Source organism: Lepidochelys olivacea (assembly GCF_965140295.1).
Source record: "Lepidochelys olivacea isolate rLepOli2 genome assembly, chromosome: 1".
NCBI lineage: Eukaryota > Metazoa > Chordata > Testudines > Cheloniidae > Lepidochelys > Lepidochelys olivacea.
Genome location: NC_140411.1, coordinates 298,276,211 through 298,297,345, shown reverse-complemented (window position 1 = coordinate 298,297,345; position 21,135 = coordinate 298,276,211). Strand labels below are relative to the sequence as shown.

The following is a 21,135-nucleotide window of genomic DNA, read 5'->3' as shown; positions in this document are numbered from 1 at the left end:
CACTCCACTTATGCACACCAATATGTAGGGCTGGGGCCCAAAACAACAAAAACAAAAAAATCCCAAAAATGTAGGCCGTCACTCCATCCCGAAATCCCCACATTTTGCCACGTGGCATATGCTATATCAAGCATCTTCCCCCAGAGCACACCACCACTTAGGAACATCCAAACTAATTAAAAATTAAGTAGACCTGTTCAAAAATGGAATATATGTCCCAATGGAAATTCCAATATTTCAAAATTTGTTTTCAACCCAAAGTGGAACAAAATATAGAAATATCTAAATTATTGTAGAATGAAAAGTTCCATATATTTTGGGTTGAAACTTTTTTGTTTTTACATATTTGATCTCAACAAAACATTTAGACATTCCTGAATCAAAATGTTTTGTTTAGGCTCAGTTCAACACCAAAATGCACACACCTGAGTTGCCACTATGCTTCACTGAAGCTGTGGTTTGGGCACCTCATACCTTCATTCTCATCCATGGGCAGGCTCTCTTATCAGACTATCTCAGACTATATTGATTTGGTTCAACCAACTGAAGTGTTTTGATTCAAGACAATAGTAAAATACTTTGTTTAGATTTTCCCAACAGAAAATTGAAAAAAAAATTAGGAAAACTTAAACTTTCCCAAAACAAATTTTGATTTTGAGGAAAGCATCTTTTTCATTGAAAAAACATTTCAACAGAAAATTCCTGACCAGTTGTAAAATGAAATCAAACCTTACCTGTATTTTTCATACTTTTAAAGTCTGCATAACAATGTTTCTTTCTGATAGATATTATTTAACAATTTTTTTAGTACACAAAATTTAAAGAAATAAAAACAAATGCAGGCATCTACATATCAATTCATGTAAAGCTAATTTGGCATGGCTCTGAAGTCAGGTCAAGATGCAATCTCGTTTAGGCCTGGTCCCCACAAAAACTTGCACCAGGTTAACTAAAGGTAGAATTTTAAACCAATACAATTTTGCATGTGCGGGCTTGTCTACACTACAAAGTTAAATCAACATAAGAGAGCTTACGTTGACTTAACTATCGAGGTGTACACACTGCAGTGCTCCTCCCGCTGGTTTTACTCTCCTGCTATAATGACATAAAAAAAACACCTCGACAAGAGGTGTAGCACTTAGGGTGACACCATTGGAGCAATACAGTTTCAGAGTTAACACTGTGTTGCTTATATCACCCTAGACAGAAGTTGTCTAGGAGTTGTCCCACAATGTGCAGCATGACGGCTCTCGTCACCAGTTTGAACTCTGCTGCCTTACAGCCAGGTACACAGGCATGCACCCCTCCCCTTTTAAAGCCCTGGAAGTTTTGAAATTGCTCTTCCTGTTTGCTCGGCATGGAGAGCTCACATAGTATTTGCCTAGCTGAGCATGCCAGCTCCACGCAGCAAATGCGCGTCTGCCCGGAGTACACAGGCGGTGGTGGATCTCCTGGCTCTGTGGGGAGAGGAGGCTGTGCAGGCACAGGTCTGCTCCAGCTGGAGGAACTTGCTTGGGGCACGGAGGAGAAGGGCTATGATAGGGACAAGCAGCAGTGCTGTATAAAAAATCAGAGAGCTGAGGCAGGCATAGCAGAAAGGAAGGGAGGATATATCACTTCTACCAGGAGGGGACTGGGATCAGGGTGGTGGTATATGGGTGGGGGGCTGGTCAGGGGAGCAGTCAGGCAGGTCGTGGGGGAATATGGGAGCTGGGGCAAAGGAGGGTGTGGGTATATGGGAGGGAGAAGCAGTCAGGATGGGTGCTGTGGGGGAAGGTGGAGGGTGGGGTCAGGATGGTGGTATATGGGTGGAGGACTGGGCGAGGGAGCACTCAGGGTGCTTAGCCTCAGGTTGTGGGGGGAAAAGGCCATGGTTTTAAAGAAGAATAAAAAGAAATAGAATTAAATCTTTCCCTGGATAAGTAAAAACAGATACCACTGCCATTCACTTTTTCATATAGATGTAAACTGTGCTGGGTTAAATTATTGATGGAGGAAGGGAAACTGGTAAAATTTTTGTACATCTATTGTAGATTATTCATTAAAGAAGAGAGATTTACTTTTCCTGAGGAAGGTTTTTGTATTAAAATAAATCCCAGTTTTCAAGACATCTTTACTTTAGTAAACACATTAAGTTAAAATACATTACAGCATTACATGGCTCTGTATAGTATTATTAAAAGCGAGTCAGTGTCATATGGACCAATACTGTATTTCCATTACATTGCACATATTCAGAATTGGAATGAACTTTGGTTATCTGGGCAATATGATTTGGGTCTCTACCTCCACCGTGATCACAGATGCAAAGCGGTATACTTTTCACTCTCATCTCTGTTAAAGGAAGGAAGGAGGTGTCTCAAAAGCAATCAGTTTTCAGAAAAAAACTGGACCAGTGCCTCCACTTACAAGAATCTCTGTCTTTCTACTGCACCTGTAGTTATTTTTGCTCTGATATGCTCTTTTGAATTTATTGCCTCAATTCTGTATTGAAGTGGTAGTACTGAAATGTATTTACAACAGAATTCATAAGAGCTAGTAGCTGCAGAAAAATCATAAGCAAAGAGGATCAAATCCTTTCCTCTTTTCACAGGTGCACAAGTCCTGATATAAAGAGAAATTACTGTAGGGAGGCAGAGGGAGAGAATCACAAGGGAGTTCTCTGTACACCTCATACTGTGCTGCATGTGAGTTACAACACACTACAACAAATCATTAGATAAAAATGTAAATAATCTCTATTTGAAACAAGGCGAGGGATTTCCAGTAGAGATAAGGAGGTTTTAGTACCGTTATACAAGGCACTGGTGAGACCTCACCTGGAATACTGTGTGCAGTTCTGGTCTCCCATGTTTAAGAAGGATGAATTCAAACTGGAACAGGTACAGAGAAGGGCTACTAGGATGATCCGAGGAATGGAAAACCTGTCTTATGAAAGGAGACTCAAGGAGCTTGGCTTGTTTAGCCTAAGTAAAAGAAGGTTGAGGGGAGATATGATTGCTCTCTATAAATATAACAGAGGGATAAATACCGGAGACGGAGAGGAATTATTTAAGCTCAGTACCAATGTGGACACAAGAACAAATGGATATAAACTGGTCATTGGGAAGTTTAGACTTGAAATTAGACGAAGGTTTCTAACTATCAGAGGAGTGAACTTTTGGAATAGCCTTCCAAGGGAAGCAGTGGGGGCAAAAGACCTATCTGGCTTTAAGATTAAACTAGATAAGTTTATGGAGGAGATGGTATGATGGGATAACATGATTTTGGCAATTAATTGATCTTTAAATATTCATGGTAAATAGGTCCAACGGCCTGTGATGGGATGTTAGATGGGGTAGGATCTGAGTTACTACAGAAAATTCTTTCTTGGGTATCTGGCTGGTGAATCTTGCCCATATGCTCAGGGTTTAGCTGATCGCCATATTTAGGGTCGGGAAGGAATTTTCCTTCAGGGCAGATTGGAAGAGGCCTTGGAGGTTTTTCGCCTTCCTCTGTAGCATGGGGCACGGGTCACTTGCTGGAGGAGGATTCTCTGGTCCTTCAAGTCTTTAAGCCACGATTTGAGGACTTCAATAGCTCAGACATAGGTGAGAGGTTTTTCGCAAGAGTGGGTGGGTGAGATTCTGTGGCCTGCGTTGTGCAGGAGGTCAGACTAGATGATCATAATAGTCCCTTCTGACCTTAGTATCTATGAATCTATAAGTTAATCATATGTTTGAGGTTTGTTTTAATTGTGGCTGAAACCTTCTCCAATCATACAAAGCTTAATTAGAAAAGAAAAAGCATTCCAGGACCTCCTTACACTCTCCTCACCCCATTCCATGTATCTTCTGGGGCCGCAGCTGTACCCAAGGCACTCCACTCCGCAGGAGATTAAACACGACAGCCGCACATACACCCAGCTGTGAGAACCTCGTTGGTGTACGTGTTTGTGAATTCCCTGTTCCTTCCCCTTTAAAGATACTTTGCCGTGCATGTAGGAAGGTTACCTCAGCATTACATAGGTATGTTTCCATGGTTATGGAATAAAAATCTACTTATGGAAACTGAATTTATCTTCAAATTCTCCATCATAGGGTGGCTGCTGCTAATATTCACCAACAATAGGTGCATGTGCATTGTTATAGTTGGGCACACAGAGCAATCATTTCAAGGTTCACAGCATGGTGCAAACAAACAATGCCAGGGTCAGCACACTATAGCAACACACATTACTGTGGCTCATTTGTTAAAATGCTCCTTCAGGGCTTCCCTCCCCTGAAGAGTCCCTCTGTTAAGTTCCTCTTATAGCCTTGTGTTCATAATGCACAGCACAATACTGAAGAGCAGTGCAGGATCCGTGCTTTCTGACAGAAATGGCTGGTTCACAAGTTACCAGGGCAGTTGAAAAGCAGCTGGAATGATGGGAGTGAGAAACCTGCATCATGTGACGCTGAACCTGCCTTCATTGTAAACCCTTCCCAAAACACCCAGAATAGCTACCCACAGTGCACTGCTCTCTGTGCTGATGCAAGAGCTGCTACTGTGGATGTGTTCTACCAACACAAGAAGCATAGCGTGAACATGAAACAGCAGATTCATTACAGCAGTGGCTGTACATCAGTGTAACTTAAGTCAACTTAACTGTGTAGCAGTGTCGCTGAAAGCCAGCAAAACTATCCCCAAACTTTTTACCTTATGCCCCCCTTCTGCCTCCCAGAGCTGAGGCTGGGAGCAGGGCTGTGTCTCCGGGGGGGATATGGACAGGGGTAAGGGAGCCGAGGCTGGGGCCACAGCTGGGGGCAGGCACGGGGCAAGCAGCAGAGCCCAGCAAGTAGGACCAGCAGCCCGGACCCTGCATGTATGGCCAGGTGTGGGGCCGGCAGCCAGGACTCTGCATGCGGTTCTGGGCGCAGGACCAGCAGCTGGGATCACGTGTGAGCAGCTGGAAGCGGAACCCTGGGTGTTGGACCAGCAGCCGGGACCCCTCGTGCAGGGCCGGGAGCAGAACCCCAGGCATGGGGCCAGCAGCTGGGATCCCATATGTGCAGCCGGGAGCAGGGCCGGCAGCTGGGACCCCATGTACGCAACTGGCAGCCAGGACACCACATAAAACCTGGAGGTGCTGCAGCACCCCCTGCACCCTTACTTCCCACACCTATACTTTATAGTGTGGACATAGCCACTGTAGTTGACTTTCTTGTCAACTACTTCCATGATTTTACTATGTATAAGTACTGAGAAATAGCAAATGTTAAATCTTACCATTCCAAGACCACATTCCGTCCCATCAGCCAATGGCATATGCTGAGTACGACAGCCCTTGTGAATTCCTTCAGCACTTGTGCACCATAAGCGTTTGCATTGTTTCTGAAAAGAAAACAAAATTTCAGTTCCTTTGCTACACCCGTAACATCATTTTGTTCAATGGCCTACATATTAATTACATTTCTCTTACCACATGCACCTTGTAATATTTGCAAATAGGAGAATTCTAAAAGCTATCATTAAAATATTTTTCACAAATGATACTCCTTATAAAATAAGAGAAGAGATTCTGCATAAGGAAAAACAAGTAATATGGAATATTTTGATTGGACTCACTGGATTAGCAAAATCAGCCAACTTCACATCATAACTTGGTGATCATAACTTTATGGCATATTGGCAGTGCTTGCTCTTTAATTATTAGCACTGAATGAATCCATCATGACATTTTAAAGTTTGTACAGACATCCAACAACCAAAATTCCATTTTTTATTTATCAAGCTGTGTATAGCTTTGTTTCCAGTTCACTGTTCTGCTATTAAGAAACTGCTGACCTTGACCTGTAGGTTAAGCTTATCATGAAAGCTATTCTAAGCACTGCAATTCTAACAGGCATGAATTATAAAATAAAGAAAAGAACCCCTTCTCATTCATTTCAGCATGTATATGAATTACTTATTTAATGTAAAAATTAAGCCTACTTTTTAAAACCAAACTCACAATTAAGAACAAAAAACTGTGTAGTGACTAGGTTATTGTATGGATAATGTAAAAATGAATAATTATTGAATACATTTGTAAGACAATAAGAGAAAAATACTGAAGTCAGAATACATCTGTATAAATTCAGGTTTCCAGCAACAACCACTTCATGCATAAATGCACAGATCTAAATCACCTTATTCCACTTACTCTTCAACGCCACATAAAACTCTCCTAGCACTTTGAACTACCAAGCTTTCCACTGAAGTTTCTTGTCCTCTACCATGCTAATTTTTTAAACTCTTCCACATGCTCAAGGAGAAAAAAAAACATTTGTTTAAGGATAAAGAGTCTGTGGGATTTCATTTCAATTTTGAAGAAACTGCAAATAGTATTTTTTCAAAAATTGTTAAATAAATGTTAAAGATGGTTTTCTGTGTTGTGAGGCTTACCAGATAGGGGCATACTTGTGACCCAGGACCAAACATAAGTTCACACTGCTTGTTGACATCATACATTGATCCAGGCAGCTGTGATGAAAGATCATATATTCTTCCACTTGGTTTGTCGAGAAGGCATTCCCCATAACCAGTACTGTTATAAAATTAACAAAATGTAAATAAATTGTTTTTATTGAACTTTTACAAAATATACAACTTTGGAGATAATCCCACTTTGTGATTATATTACAAAATGTAAAACACTTATTAATTGATTGTTGGGAGTTATGCATATGTAAATACTGTAAGATCTGCCCCCACAAAGTAAGCTGTGGGTTTGCACGTATATTTAGCTTTGCACATATACTTAGCTTCACAACTGCCTTTCTAAAATACCACATCAGAGCAACAACAAACATAAAACTTCCAAAATAAACCACAAGAAATAGACAGCTGTTACGATTTGAGGATAATCACCACTATAATTATGCAGCAAAACAATATGCATTTTTTGTAATATAAAATAAAATTATAGAGGTTTCTATTTATTTTCAACTGTTTCATGCAAACTGTTTACAGTAATTGATATTTTAGATGCTGATCTACAAGTTTGCATGTTAAAATGAAAATTACAGGCATGGATGAAAAATTCCCCTATTTGATTCTTCTTAAGATTATCTTACAATTAATTCATCAACAACGCTCTCTTTTGTGAATTTTTGAGAAAATGAGAATTGAAAAAATTGTCATAGCAAAGAAAAAGATCAAAAGGTCTTGACTCAGGAAAAATCTAATTATAACCAGCATTCCTCATTTTAAAAAGAAGCTTTTCATAAAAAGAAGAGGGTGTGCATTTTGATCTAGATACACCATGTTAAATATATTGATGTACTTGATTGTGTTGCCAAGGCTCTGATTCTAAAAAGACTGAAGCATGTCCTTAACTTAATTTTGTGAGTAGTTCAGTTGAAGTCATGAGACTACTTACAGTAAGTAAAGGTAAGCACCTGCATCAGTCTTTGGAGGATTGAGGACTACTTTTCTAAGAATGAATATTAAAATATTAAACTGTTCAGTAGTTGAAAAGCAAATCCATGGCAATATAGCATATGACAAATACAAAGGAACACAGAGTGCTTTTAAAATAGCATACAGTTATATTTAAGCAATGTTTTGTAAACAGTTTCAAGAGACGACAATTGAAAAAACAGACTACATTATATTGATACTTACTCAAGAAACTCAGTGATATATTTTTGACTGCATTTTGACCAGGTCCATGGGCTTGTGTGATAATTTAAAGTTGGGGCCATTACATGGTACTGATATTTTATTCCAGCTTCTTTACACTTAAAACTATCATCATGGGGTATATTAAATCTAAAAGACAAACAAACACACTCCAAAACAAATTCAGTAAAAATTCATTTTAAGTTTACTTTATTACATCACCAAAACTTCAAGTCTTAAGTTTCAAAATGCCTTTCATGTATAACAGGACTCACCTGTAATTGTGGCTCTCTGCTAATATGGTGATAGATGCCCTAGAAATGCCTTAGACAAATTCTGTAGCATCTTTTATCCAAAAGGATCCTAAAATATATTAATTCTTACAATTGTTTGGAAACTATGAATATCTAAAAAAATGTAGTTGTATATTTTCACACTATGACCAAATTCTACCTTTAAATATTCAAATGAGGCTCCAGCTGTCTTACTAAAAACACACCAAAACTTACACCTTGTATTGCTCTATTTCTTTTAACATAAACGTGAGTACAAATCTTCTTATGAGTGGGGTTTCACTATGCATTCGTCTTCCACCTATACTTTCAGTTTTTCACTTATACTTACGATCAAGTATGAGTCTATCAATTCATTTTTATCTGCAATGAGAATTATTCTGAATATTCAGTCCAATGTAGTCTTACTCGGTTTGTTTGTTTTTTTACTATGTATAATATACATGTAGATAAAATTAGTTATAGAGATTAGTATTACATTCTCAGAGAAAGAACCACTCTGAGATTTTCAAGGCTAACTGGCATAAGTGCTTGAACTAGGGATGCTTCCGCACCCCCTGGCTTGAAGTGGTTTCCATCAGATACCAGGTTTACAGTTTGGTTCAATGGCTCTCAACACCCCCACCATGCAAATTGTTCCAGCACCCCTGCCAAATGGGGATTAATTTCACTATAAGCTATGTGGCTAAACACCCTACTTGGCTTTAAAAATGTCAACCTCTTTGGAACATGTAGTTTTAGAGAAACGGTTTATCCAACATACTGTATTATACATTAATAAATAGGATACACATAATATATGCTCCCATACACACACTTTAATTGTGACTACTAAATACACAAATTACATAAAGCCCAGCATTATTATATTTATGCAACCAGCAAAGTGCAATATTTTGCTCTTTGAGTTGAAGCATTGTTACATGTGGCATGCATCTAAGTGAACATGAAAGGCATATCCAATTCACAAGCTGGCTTCTAGGCTGTGAAATGCCATCATCACCTAAACTGTGGCATGCCTCACAGACCCAGAGCATGACACGCCTTTTACTTCAATGATAGGCATGCCACTTACCATGTGTTGTCCTTGTCTTCCTCTCATATTTTTAATAAGATATTTTTATTTGGTTGTGTATTCCTATGATGCTCTAAAATGGCGAACACACTTAAGAATATTTCTAAGTTATATTAAAAACTTGGTATTTATTTAAACTGAGGTTATTTATTAAAGCTAGATTGTGGTTGGGGTAATAAGGCTACCCTGGGAGGTGGGTGGGTGCAGGAGGTACCCATCCCAAGCTCCCTGAATGCAGTGTTTGATCTGTTCCGATCACAGCTCTGGGCACAAGGGACAAACAGGGGCTTTTGCAGCCAATGCTCCCCACGCCCACTGTGAGCAAGTGGATGGGGAGTGACAGAGCCACAGTTTTATTCTGGAAGACGTGTTTCAGTCAAACACAAGGTATTGGTCTCAATACAGGGGTAACTGGGTGAAATTTAATGGCCAGTAACATCCTGGAAGTCACACAATATGATATCATGGTCCCCTCTGGCCTTAAACTATGAATCTATATATATTAAAAAGAAATCAAAACATTTATTCCATTGGAAAATATATACTTACACATGCCCAAGTTCATGTGCTATAGTAAATGCAGCACTTAATCCATTTTCTTCACTTATAGAACAGCTGCGCAGTGGGTCACACATTGTACCTAATTCCGCTAAACCTGAAAAAATGAATTTTTATATAAAAGCCTTACAGTAAAATATTCATGTAGAAGTATTGACTATATAAATGAATATTAAGGGGGTACATGTTCAAAGTGATGCCTAACGGATACAACCAGAGGCACACAAATTAAGCACCTACCTTGATCCAGAAAATCATTCCCAGAATATATACCAAGGCAAGGTTACTTTACCAAGGATGCAGTACCATAAAGGTTGACTTTCTAAGATGCACATTATAAACTTTACATTTACAGTATGATTTCCTCATATCTGTAATACAATTCTCTTACAAGTTCTCTTAAAAATATTATACTGATTTAACAAAGTAGCTTACCTAGAGTATCACACTTCTCTCTAGCTCTGCAGATATCTTCCCTTGAAGAAAAAGATGTTATTTGAAACTATTATAATATCCAAAAGAGAATCCAAAATTGTATTCCAAACAACAAAAAACACAGAGGACCAGATCTCGAGCTGGTATAAATTGATGTAACTGTATTGACTTCAATTGAGCTACACTGATTTAAACCAGATATGGATTTGATGCATAATTTTTAATATATAAATGTACAGATCAGTTTTAAATTCTTGTGAACAAGTTAATTTAAACTCAACAGACTTAGCCCACACTATCACTGTCTCTCAAACTTGCACTGAACAAGAAGCCTAAATACTACATCCCAGATCTCCAAAGATACTTAGGTAACTGAATCCTGTTTTTAGGTGCTGCTGCAACCCACAGAATTCCCATTGTTTGGCTGCCGCCTTACCCCGTAGGCATCTAAACTCACTCAGTGCCTAAGCTTTTGTAGTAAAAGTTCCCTCCGTGCCTACATTCCTGCCTCTGAGCTTGCGCACGGCAGCCTAACTCTAGGCCTCTTGGCACCCACCTCCTGCCTAAGTGCCAGAGCGATCCACGAGCTGGGGAAAGACAGGTGGTCACCTGCCTAAGTTTGCATGTGGACCCAGTCCAGTAGGCATGCTTAGAGGCCACCTAACTGCACACAAAACAACTTGCGGGAGGAGGGGAGGACAGAAGGTGGATCTGCCTTATAATCTTTAGCCCAGTGGTAAAAGAATTCACTAGGATTTGGGAAACTACCAGTTCAAGTCCTCCCCACCCATCTGACAGGGAGGGATTTGAACAGAATCGTCTACCTCTCAAGTGAGTGTCCTAATCTATGAGCTATAAAGTCATCCCCACTCTGTCTTTGCCCCCAGATAACATTTAATTATTCAATTATTTGATTAAAGTGGAACAACTTCAGTAGGACAGATTGAGGGAAACCCACACCAGAATACTCTATGGACTAGTGATGAGGCCACTCACCTGACAAATAAGAGACTCTGTTCAAATCTCTTCCCCTCAGCAGGCAGAGGGAGGAATTGAGCTAGTGGTCTCACACATTCCGGGTGAGTGCGCCATCCACTGGGATAAAAGTTATGAGAGTTTCCTCCCAGTTGTTTTGTGTGGAATTAGGCAGCCTCTGAGTATACCTACTGGACTGGGCTCCACATACACCTTAGGCAGAAGAGCGCCTATTAGGGTGACCAGCTGTCTGGTTTTTGCCAGGAACCGTGGCCAATGGGAGCTGCGGGGACAGTGCCTGCAGGTGAGAGCAGCGTGCAGAACCACCTGTAGTACCTCCACCTAGGAGCCGGACCTCCTGGCTGCTTCCGGGGCGCAGTGCAGTCTGTGGTGCCAGGACAGGCAGGAAGCCTGCCTTAGCGCCACCTGCTGCGCCACTGACTGGGAGCGACAGGACGTAAGTCTGCGCCCAACCCCGAGCCCCAGCTCTGAAACGCCCCCACAAACCTGGAGCCCCCTCCTGCACCCCAAGTCCCTCATCCCCTGCCCCACCCCAGGGCCTGCACCTCCAGACCAGAGCCCTGACCCCCTCCCGCACCCCAACCCCCTGCTGCAGCCCAGAGCCCCCTCCCACACCCTGAAACCCTGTGCCCCACCCCCAGCCTGGAGCCCCCTCCTACACCCCAAACCCCTCATCCATGGCCCCACCCCAGAGCCTGCACCCCCACATGGAGCCCTTACCCCCCCTTTACCGCAACCCCCGTCTGAACCCGCAGACCCCTCCCACACCCTGAACCCCTCATCCCCAGCCCCACCCCAGAGCCCATACCCCCAGCCAGAGCCCACACCCCTCCCACACCCTGAACCCCTCATTTCTGGCCCCACCCCAGAGCCCACATTCCCAGTTAGAGCCCTCACCCCCTCCCGCACCCTAACCGCCTGCCCCAGGGCAGTGAAAGTGAGTGAGGGTAGGGGAGAGAGAGCCATCAAGGGAGAGGGAATGTAGTGAGCGGGGGCCAGGACCTCAGGGAAAGGGCAGGACAGGGGGTGGAGCCTCTGGGAAGGGGCAGGGCTAGGGTGTTCAGTTTTGTGGGATTAGAACGTTGGCAACCCTAATGCCTATCTTCCCGCATTTTGTGGATTGCGAGCAGAGCTAGGCACCTTTCTGCAGCCCAAATTGAGACACTGAACTCCATAAGATGGGCAGGGTGGGTCTTAATACACCTCCTTCTTCTACATCATTTATGGGCAGGGTGGGTCTTAATTACACCACCTTCTTCTTCACCATTCACTGGGTTAGGCAGTTCTCCTCCTAGCATGCTGGCTTTGTGGATCACATTCTAAGGTGCCTATCCTTAGATTCCCATTCATTGTATAGGAGGCTAGGGGCCTAACTTCAGTTCTATGGATCACAGTGTTGTTCCTGTGGTTTTCTAGGGGGCTAAAAGTTAGGTGTCATGACACTCAGCATCACAATGCCTAAGTCCCTTTTGTGGATCTCAGCTTATGCTATTTCTCTGGCGGGTTCACAATGCACAGCAAGCATAGAAATGCTGCTGAAAATTGTGCAGTATTGTTCTGGAAATTTGAAACTGCCCTAAGCAGAGGAACCAACAACACTGCTGAAATTAAGAAAATAAAATTCAGGACAAGATCTAAATGCAGCTTATTATTTTTTTTCAGTGGATATAAAACAAGGTTTAAATATCAGAGAAACTGAAAGAGAAAGAACAATTAGGGAGGGTATATCTTTTATGCTTGAACACCAGAAAGACCGAGAGAAGTGGAGACAGGAGGAATATATATTAAATCTAATGCTTCCCCCCATAAAGTATTAATTTTGTAAACTGCTGTTCAAAAGTAGACCATCATTAAGTCAGTGCAATGGATTCCATTAACGTTATTGCTTTGGTACAGCACCCTAGCACTGACTGAACTGTACTGGTACAATGGATAGAACCTTCATTTCACCAGATCACAATTTCAGGAGTGATCCTGCTCCCACTGACTTTAATGGGAACTCAATCAGCTGGTCTGTTACCAATACAACATTGTCACTGTAATTTTTCATGCATTGTTTCTCTGTGGTCTCAGGATACAACTGCACTTGAGCTGAAGATAGTATCCAGCTCAGGTAGATATATGCACGCTAACTCTGATTGAGCTACCATGCTAAAAACAGAAGCATAGCCGCAGAGCTGCAGGCAGCGGAATGGGCTAGCCATCAGAGTAAGTATTGAGAGTCCCTGGCAAGACTGTACTTGGGCAGCTAGCCAACCCTACCACCTGCACCACCATGGATACACTTCTATTTTTAGTGTGCTAGCTCACTCAAACTAGAGTGTATACATTTACCTAAGTTGGAAACTACACCTTCAACTCAAGTATAGATGTATCTTCAGAGTACAAAACATTTAATTTTATTCCACTATTGATTTCTTCATTTACTTTAATTAACTTTGAAATAGTTCAGTGCAACAGTTAAAAATAATGTCAGAAACAAACTGTTACTTGTCTGACATAGTTCAATAAATGTGACTATTTCAGAGGCTGTACCTTGTAATGAGAACAGCAGTATCATGATGAGAAGGGTGAGTATCATCCAGAATGTTCTGTGTTTGTTGCCATAAACAAAAATTACGAAGCGTGGTAGCTGCATTAAAATTGATGGCTGGTCCTTCCTGTATAGGAAATTGCCAAGACACAACAAAGACTGTAAAACTCATTCACTTGCAATATTTCAGACATGTGGTATCCAATTCTGCAAGCTGATCTGTGTGGGTGAACAGCAGGCGAGGAATCAATAGGGCTCTATGCAGGAGTCCTCCCACACAGATTAATTTGCAGGATCAGAGCTGTAACGTGGCCAGTAGTCAGACAGACAGTAACGTAACCAGTCTTTTAAATCAGTAAGTATAACCCTGTGTCATATACTGATTACAAAGACGCTGTTAGAAAAATATTTATAACAAAATAAATCAACATAAAAATATTTTTAAAAATTCAGATCTACGTTATGCACACTATCTTGGACTGATATAATTTATAACATCTAATTTGTCATGTTTATTTTTTTAATTTCACTCAAGTTTGGACAATGAAACACATGGGTCTTATGGTAAATATCATTTTCTCCTTCTTATACACAGCTGCAATGCTGCTATAATTGAGGCCAGATTATTTTGTGCTACTGACAGACCACAGATGACAACTAGGGAAGGAGGAACAGTTTGTAAGATTCACTTTGTGGCATTTTCAGCAGATTGTATGAGGGGAGGGGATACCATCTCCCATGCACCCTGCAAAACAAAGGATCTCAGGGGATCCATCAGCAGCTAGGGCCTCCATACTGCCACCCTGTCGCACGACCCCTTACAGAACTCCCTCATTCCTCTGGCAACATGGTATTAATGAAGCTGCGCCCAGGAGACTTATCCTGCAAGTAGCTGCCCTATAAGCCCTTATGAGGGTCTGACTTAAAGGCCATTTAAGTCAATGGGAATTCCTAAAAGAAAGGATGGGAGGAATTCCACAATAAAAATAAACCTGCAGTAAACCTCTCTGTGTGTGTAAACTAATTCCACTTGGGGCTATAGTTAACCCTGACACCTACATTCTTTCTCTGTTTTGTTTGGTTTTGGTGGAGGGGCTTTTGTTTGGGGGGTTTGTTTGTTTTTATATCAACAAAGTGATGGTCATAGTAAAGGTAAGTATAACTGACCTTAACATTTAAAAAACAAACTGTTTTTGTTGAAATTATTTTATTTTAAAAAATTAGCATGCAAACAAATCTTTTGTGCCTAATCTGCTGGAAAATATCCTATTAATCAATATATTTTTCTTACCTGTTCATTGTGAATTACAATTAGTTTTACAATCATTATATTTATGAGATTTCCAATACTTGAGTCTTTGTAGATTGCTGCAACCTAGAGAGGAAAAGGTAGTAGGATTAGACTGTTAAAACTATATGGCAAATTTGAGATCTCTGAGTATTTTCATACTCAGTTATTTAGTTAAATTTTTATATTCAGTTATAAGCATTCAAATACCACACTGGTTACCAGAAGATGGACAGATTATACTCAGTTACACCTTTTACGATCTGTCATTTGTTCACTATAACTGAATATACCTGTTTACTATAACAATAATTAACACTGAATAAGACTAAGATCAAATGGACTCTCCACAGATATGACAGAGACAAGGTAGGTACTGGACTGACTTCTGTAGATGGAAAGTACAAGCTTTCAAGCTACACAGAGCTCTTCTTTAGGTTTGGGGAAGGAAGAATAGTGTTTGAGCTAAATATAAGTTGGAACAGACTGTTAAGCAGAAGGGTTAACATGTTGGAGGCAGTCACTTGAAATGAAGTGGGAAATTGGATTAGATTATTATGCACAGAGGGTCTGAAATGGGCAATTTAGGGCACCAGGCACTGCGGTGTGTTACAAATTGTTGTAATGAACCAGAAAAACAGTGTCTCTGTTAAGTTTATGGCCTTTGGTGTCTAGCAGAGTTATGAATTAAAATTCCCAAGTTCGCCTTTCATTGAAAGTGTTGTGCAGGTTTCCCCTGAGGACAAGTATTGCAAGATCAGATATGGAGAGATCATTTTGTGAAAAATAAAGGAGTACTTGTGGCACTTTAGAGACTAATAAATTTATTTGAGCATAAGCTTTCGTGAGCTACAGCTCACTTCATTGGATGCATTCAGTAGAAAAGGTTCACCCACAGGTGAAGTTTGTCCTTTGTCATTTTTCTGTGTGAGTTCCTTCGAGAGTGTAGTGATTGTTCCATTTCACTCACACAGTTGTTGGGGCATTTGATGCACTGGCTAAGGTATGTTCTTCAGGTATGTTGGCAACAAGAAGAAAGGAAAGGAAAGTGTGGGGCCCTTAATGAATGATGGAGGCAACCTAGTGACAGAGGATGTGGAAAAAGCTAATATACTCAATGCTTTTTTTGCCTCTGTCTTCACGAACAAGGTCAGCTCCCAGACTGCTGTGCTGGGCATCACAACATGGGGAATAGATGGCCAGCCCTCTGTGGAGAAAGAGGTGGTTAGGGACTATTTAGAAAAGCTGGACGTACACAAGTCCATGGGGCCGGACGAGTTGCATCCAAGAGTGCTAAAGGAATTGGCGGCTGTGATTGCAGAGCCATTGGCCATTATCTTTGAAAACTCGTGGCGAATGGGGGAAGTCCCAGATGACTGGAAAAAGGCTAATGTAGTGCCAATCTTTAAAAAAGGGAAGAAGGAGGATCCTGGGAACTACAGGCCAGTCAGCCTCACCTCAGTCCCCAGAAAAATCATGGAGCAGGTCCTCAAAGAATCAATCCTGAAGCACTTACATGAGAGGAAAGTGATCAGGAACAGTCAGCATGGATTCACCAAGGGAAGGTCATGCCTGACTAATCTAATCGCCTTCTATGATGAGATTACTGGTTCTGTGGATGAAGGGAAAGCAGTGGATGTATTGTTTCTTGACTTTAGCAAAGCTTTTGACACGGTCTCCCACAGTATTCTTGTCAGCAAGTTAAAGTAGTATGGGCTGGATGAATGCACTATAAGGTGGGTAGAAAGTTGGCTAGATTGTCGGGCTCAACGGGTATAAATGGCTCCATGTCTAGTTGGCAGCCGGTGTCAAGTGGAGTGCCCCAGGGGTCGGTCCTGGGGCCGGTTTTGTTCAATATCTTCATAAATGATCTGGAGGATGGTGTGGATTGCACTCTCAGCAAATTTGCGGATGATACTAAACTGGGAGGAGTGGTAGATACGCTGGAGGGCAGGGACAGGATACAGAGGGACCTAGACCAATTGGAGGATTGGGCCAAAAGAAATCTGATGAGATTCAATAAGGATAAGTGCAGGGTCCTGCACTTAGGACGGAAGAACCCAATGCACAGCTACAGACTAGGGACCGAATGGCTAGGCAGCAGTTCTGCGGAAAAGGACCTAGGGGTGACAGTGGATGAGAAGCTGGATATGAATCAGCAGTGTGCCCTTGTTGCCAAGAAGGCCAATGGCATTTTGGGATGTATAAGTAGGGGCATAGCGAGCAGATCGAGGGACGTGATCGTCCCCTTCTATTCGACATTGGTGAGGCCTCATCTGGAGTACTGTGTCCAGTTTTGGGCCCCACACTACAAGAAGGATGTGGATAAATTGGAGAGAGTCCAGCGAAGGGCAACAAAAATGATTAGGGGTCTGGAACACATGATTTATGAGGAGAGGCTGAGGGAACTGGGATTGTTTAATCTGCAGAAGAGAAGAATGGGGGGGGGGATTTGATAGCTGCTTTCAACTACCTGAGAGGTGGTTCCAGAGAGGATGGTTCTAGACTATTCTCAGTGGTAGAAGAGGACAGGACAAGGAGTAATGGTCTCAAGTTGCAGTGGGGGAGGTTTAGGTTGGATATTAGGAAAAACTTTTTCACTAGGAGGGTGGTGAAACACTGGAATGCGTTACCTAGGGAGGTGGTAGAATCTCCTTCCTTAGAAGTTTTTAAGGTCAGGATTGACAAAGCCCTGGCTGGGATGATTTAATTGGGGATTGGTCCTGCTTTGAGCAGGGGGTTGGACTAGATGACCTCCTGAGGTCCCTTCCAACCCTGATATTCTATGATTCTATGAAGGTACATCACAAGTTGTGACAAGCATGTGAAGGACCCATAAATCTTGAAAGGTGTGTTGTGGGGGTACTGATCATCAGAGCAGTGGAGATATGTCCACAAGTTTTGCATCTATTGTTCTGGCAGTGTCTGGTGCTGCTTTGAGTTGGTGTGTCCTGGACTATGGGGAGATTTCTTCGGATGATGATCTTGGTGAGGTTGGGGGGTTATTTGAAGGCCAGAGGAGAAAGTCTGGGAAAGATTTCTTTTAGGGTGTGGTACCCTGAAAGAAATCTTTCCCAAATTCCAATATAACAGTCAGCCTACATAGATCCCTTTGAAAGACCAGGGAATAACACAGCAGGGACTGAGACACACCATTGAAGGTAATGGAAGCTTTGCCACTGACTTTAGTGGGAGCAGAACCAAACTCTAAGAGACTAGTTTCACAACATGCCTCAAAACTGTACCAAATATTTTGCAGAAGATATTTTCTGCCCACGCAAAACCTACATTTGCATAAGCAAAGAGGCATTTCTGCACATAAATCAGGTAGCTAGACCACAGCGCTCACTGGCTAAACCCATGGACCAGGGTGAAGCCACAGTGAAAGCTTACCCTTCATGTAGAAAAGTAACTGTGTGTGAGGGATCGCAGGTCTCAAACACAGACCTATAAGTCTCCAAGCAATGCCCAGACCACAACTGCCACAAGACAGCTCTCCAGAACCATTAGGGATAGGTGCTAGCAGAACTCTGGCGCACCAGATGCTCTGCCTATGAAGCTCCTGATTGGAGCAGACATCCAGCCCTACCAATTGGCCCACACTACCTAAGACAGAAGGAGGCACAGGAAGTTGTCTAAGCAACTGAATGAACTCCTAATCAGCAGACGTACAGGACCCAAAGCCCCAACTTTGGTTTGATCCTGGCATTGTTACCTGACTCCAGTTTGATCCTTGATACTGCTACTAATTCTGATTTTGGCTTCACCCCAAGCATTGTTTCCTGGTTCCTGACTCTGACTTGACCCTGGGCATGGCTATCTGACTCCACTCCTGACCCTTTGCATGAGTCCTGATCCCCCCACTCTGGCCCCAACCCTTGGCATGATCCTGACCCTGTCTCTGGCTCTGACTCTGGCTTTGGTTGCTGGCTTCTGACCCTGACTCTGACCACTAGGCCTGACCGCCAACACCCCTGTCCCTAAACTGTGTCTCTTCAAGATGTGTTGTCTACATGGATGCCACTCTTTGTGTATATACATCCCATGTGCATTAGATTGGCTTCTTTTGGCCAGAAGCGTCCATCGGAGCTGCACCTGTGCCCTAGATACACTCACATCCTCCCTCAGACCCCCGTATAAAAGGGAGGCAAGTCCAACCATTTTCAGTTCCTTCACCAATACCCAACCCCGATGTGGGAAGGAATATATAGTAGCAGGAAAGGAGGGTGAGTTGTGGCATCCATGTGGACAACACATCTTAAAGAATGACATTTATTCTAAGGTACATAAGTAACCATTCTTTTTTCTTCAAGTGATTGTCCACATGGATTCAATTCTTGGTGACTAACAAGCAGTAGTCTGATTGCTTGGAGATGGGTACTAAGAGTCCTGCCTAAACAATGATTGCAGGACAGCCCTACCAACATGGGCATCCTATTTGGAAGCTTTGACCAAAAGATTAGGGTCTCGTAAATGTGAGGACCAAGCGTAATGTATTTGCCTTACAAGTCTCAGGAATAGAGGCATTCTTCAAATATACAGAGGTTGCCTGACCTCCAGTGGAATGAGATATAATGTGTTCCAGTGGATCCAACTTGGGCAGCTCATAACATGTTCTTATGTAGCTGGACACCCATTTTGATAGATTTCTGTGAAGATACTGCCTGATACTTAACCCTATCAGCAAAGGCCACAAAGACCCAGATCTTCAAAGGCATTTAGGCTCCTAACTTCCTGTGAAATCAATGGAAGTTAAAAATCTAGATACCTCTGAGAATCTGTGCCAGTCTAGGTATGTTTCTAAATAATTTTGTCTTGGTAAGACAGTATGACAATGCCCTTACCACATCAAGTGTATGAAGTTTAGCTTCTGCTGGGATTGGGTGAGACTTGGGGAAGAAAACTGGGAGATGAATAAATTGGTTCTTATGGAAGTCAAACTACTTTTGGCAGGAACTTGAGGTGAGGCCTGAGAGTAACTCTAGCCTTCTGAAATACTGTATAAGGGAGATTCATAATATGGGGGTGAATCTTTCCCCTCCCCACCTTTGAGCTGATGTGATGGCTACTAAAAAGGCAGTCTTCACTGATAGGTAGTAAAGTGAAGATGTTATTAAGGGTTCAAAGGGGAGACCCATGAATCCTGTTCATACCATAGAGGTCCCAAGAGGGAGGGAGCTGCTGAACTGCAGAAAAAACATGACTGAGGCCCTTAAGAAATCCAGTCACTGTAGAGTGAGAAAATACAGTGTGCTCCTGGATAAGAGGGTAATGTGCAGCTATTGCTGCTAGTTCCCTTTGGAACTAATAGAAAGCCCAAATTGTTGCAGGACTAGTGAATAGCCCAGTATCAATTAAATAGATGTTGTCAAGGGAGACAGCTGGTGCTGAGACATCCAAATAAAAACCTTACTCACTTAGCTTTATAAATCTGTCTAGTTGAGGATTTCCCATTTTGAAACAGAATGTTCTGAACTTCAGCTGAACAGCTTCTTTTGGTGGATGTCATCCAGTCAGCAGCCAGGCTGTCAGATGTAACAATGATGAGTCTAGATGTAGGATCTTACCATTGTTCTGTGAGATTGTATCTGGCAAAGGAGGTAAAGTGATCAGAGGCTGCACTGAGAGGTTCACTAGATCTGAATACCAGAACTGCCTGGGTCCCAGACCGGGACCACCATGATCATCATCTCTGCCTCTTGTCTCAAGATCCTCAGTATTATCAGACCTCAGTCCCAATATTGAGGAGATGAAAAAGACAACTTCAGGGAGCCTGAACTGGAGCACCATCTAGATCAGAAAACTTGGCATAATTGTTCTGGTCTGTGAGAAATAATTCCATTGATGGCTATCCCCATTTGCAAATGATGATCTTCAGCACTGGGTCCTTGAGCAACCACTCATGGTTGTCTGAAATGTCTGTTGTGGTGATCTACTAGTGAGTCCTGTATACATGGAAGATGCAAGGCCAGTGGCATGATCCAGTGATGAATGCACAAATCTAAGCCAAATGGCTTTCTGGCAGAGTGGAGATGACCTGGTTCCTCCCTGTCTGTTGACATAAAGCCTAGTTGTGGTGTCGGATTGTGTCCATTATGTCCATGTGATGACTGCTGTGTAGATACACTGATTTCAACCACCCCGTCTGGTGCACAGGTGAAGTCTGGCAAACTGTATCACATAGGTGCATGAGGCCATACGTTCACGAGCCTGAGGCATATTCTCACTGATGTCCTTGATTGAGTTTGAAGTTGGTTGAGGAGGTTCCATCTTGACAAAGGTAGGCTCTCACTGACCTGGAATCTAACACAGCTCCTATGAACTCTCTGTTTGA

General features: G+C 42.2%; 1 protein-coding gene across 1 annotated transcript in view; it reads right to left on the bottom strand.

The window, feature by feature from the left end:
- ADAMTS20 (ADAM metallopeptidase with thrombospondin type 1 motif 20) overlaps window positions 1-21,135 on the bottom strand; it is a 171,226-nt gene that overhangs the window by 101,382 nt on the left and 48,709 nt on the right. The window contains exons 5-11 of the mRNA XM_084639016.1: window positions 14,805-14,888; window positions 13,516-13,640; window positions 9,985-10,025; window positions 9,541-9,646; window positions 7,627-7,773; window positions 6,406-6,547; window positions 5,248-5,352 (exon numbers count right to left, since the gene is read on the bottom strand). Of these exons, the coding sequence (XP_084495142.1) occupies window positions 5,248-5,352; window positions 6,406-6,547; window positions 7,627-7,773; window positions 9,541-9,646; window positions 9,985-10,025; window positions 13,516-13,640; window positions 14,805-14,888 (750 nt within the window). The remainder of the gene's footprint in view (window positions 1-5,247; window positions 5,353-6,405; window positions 6,548-7,626; window positions 7,774-9,540; window positions 9,647-9,984; window positions 10,026-13,515; window positions 13,641-14,804; window positions 14,889-21,135) is intronic.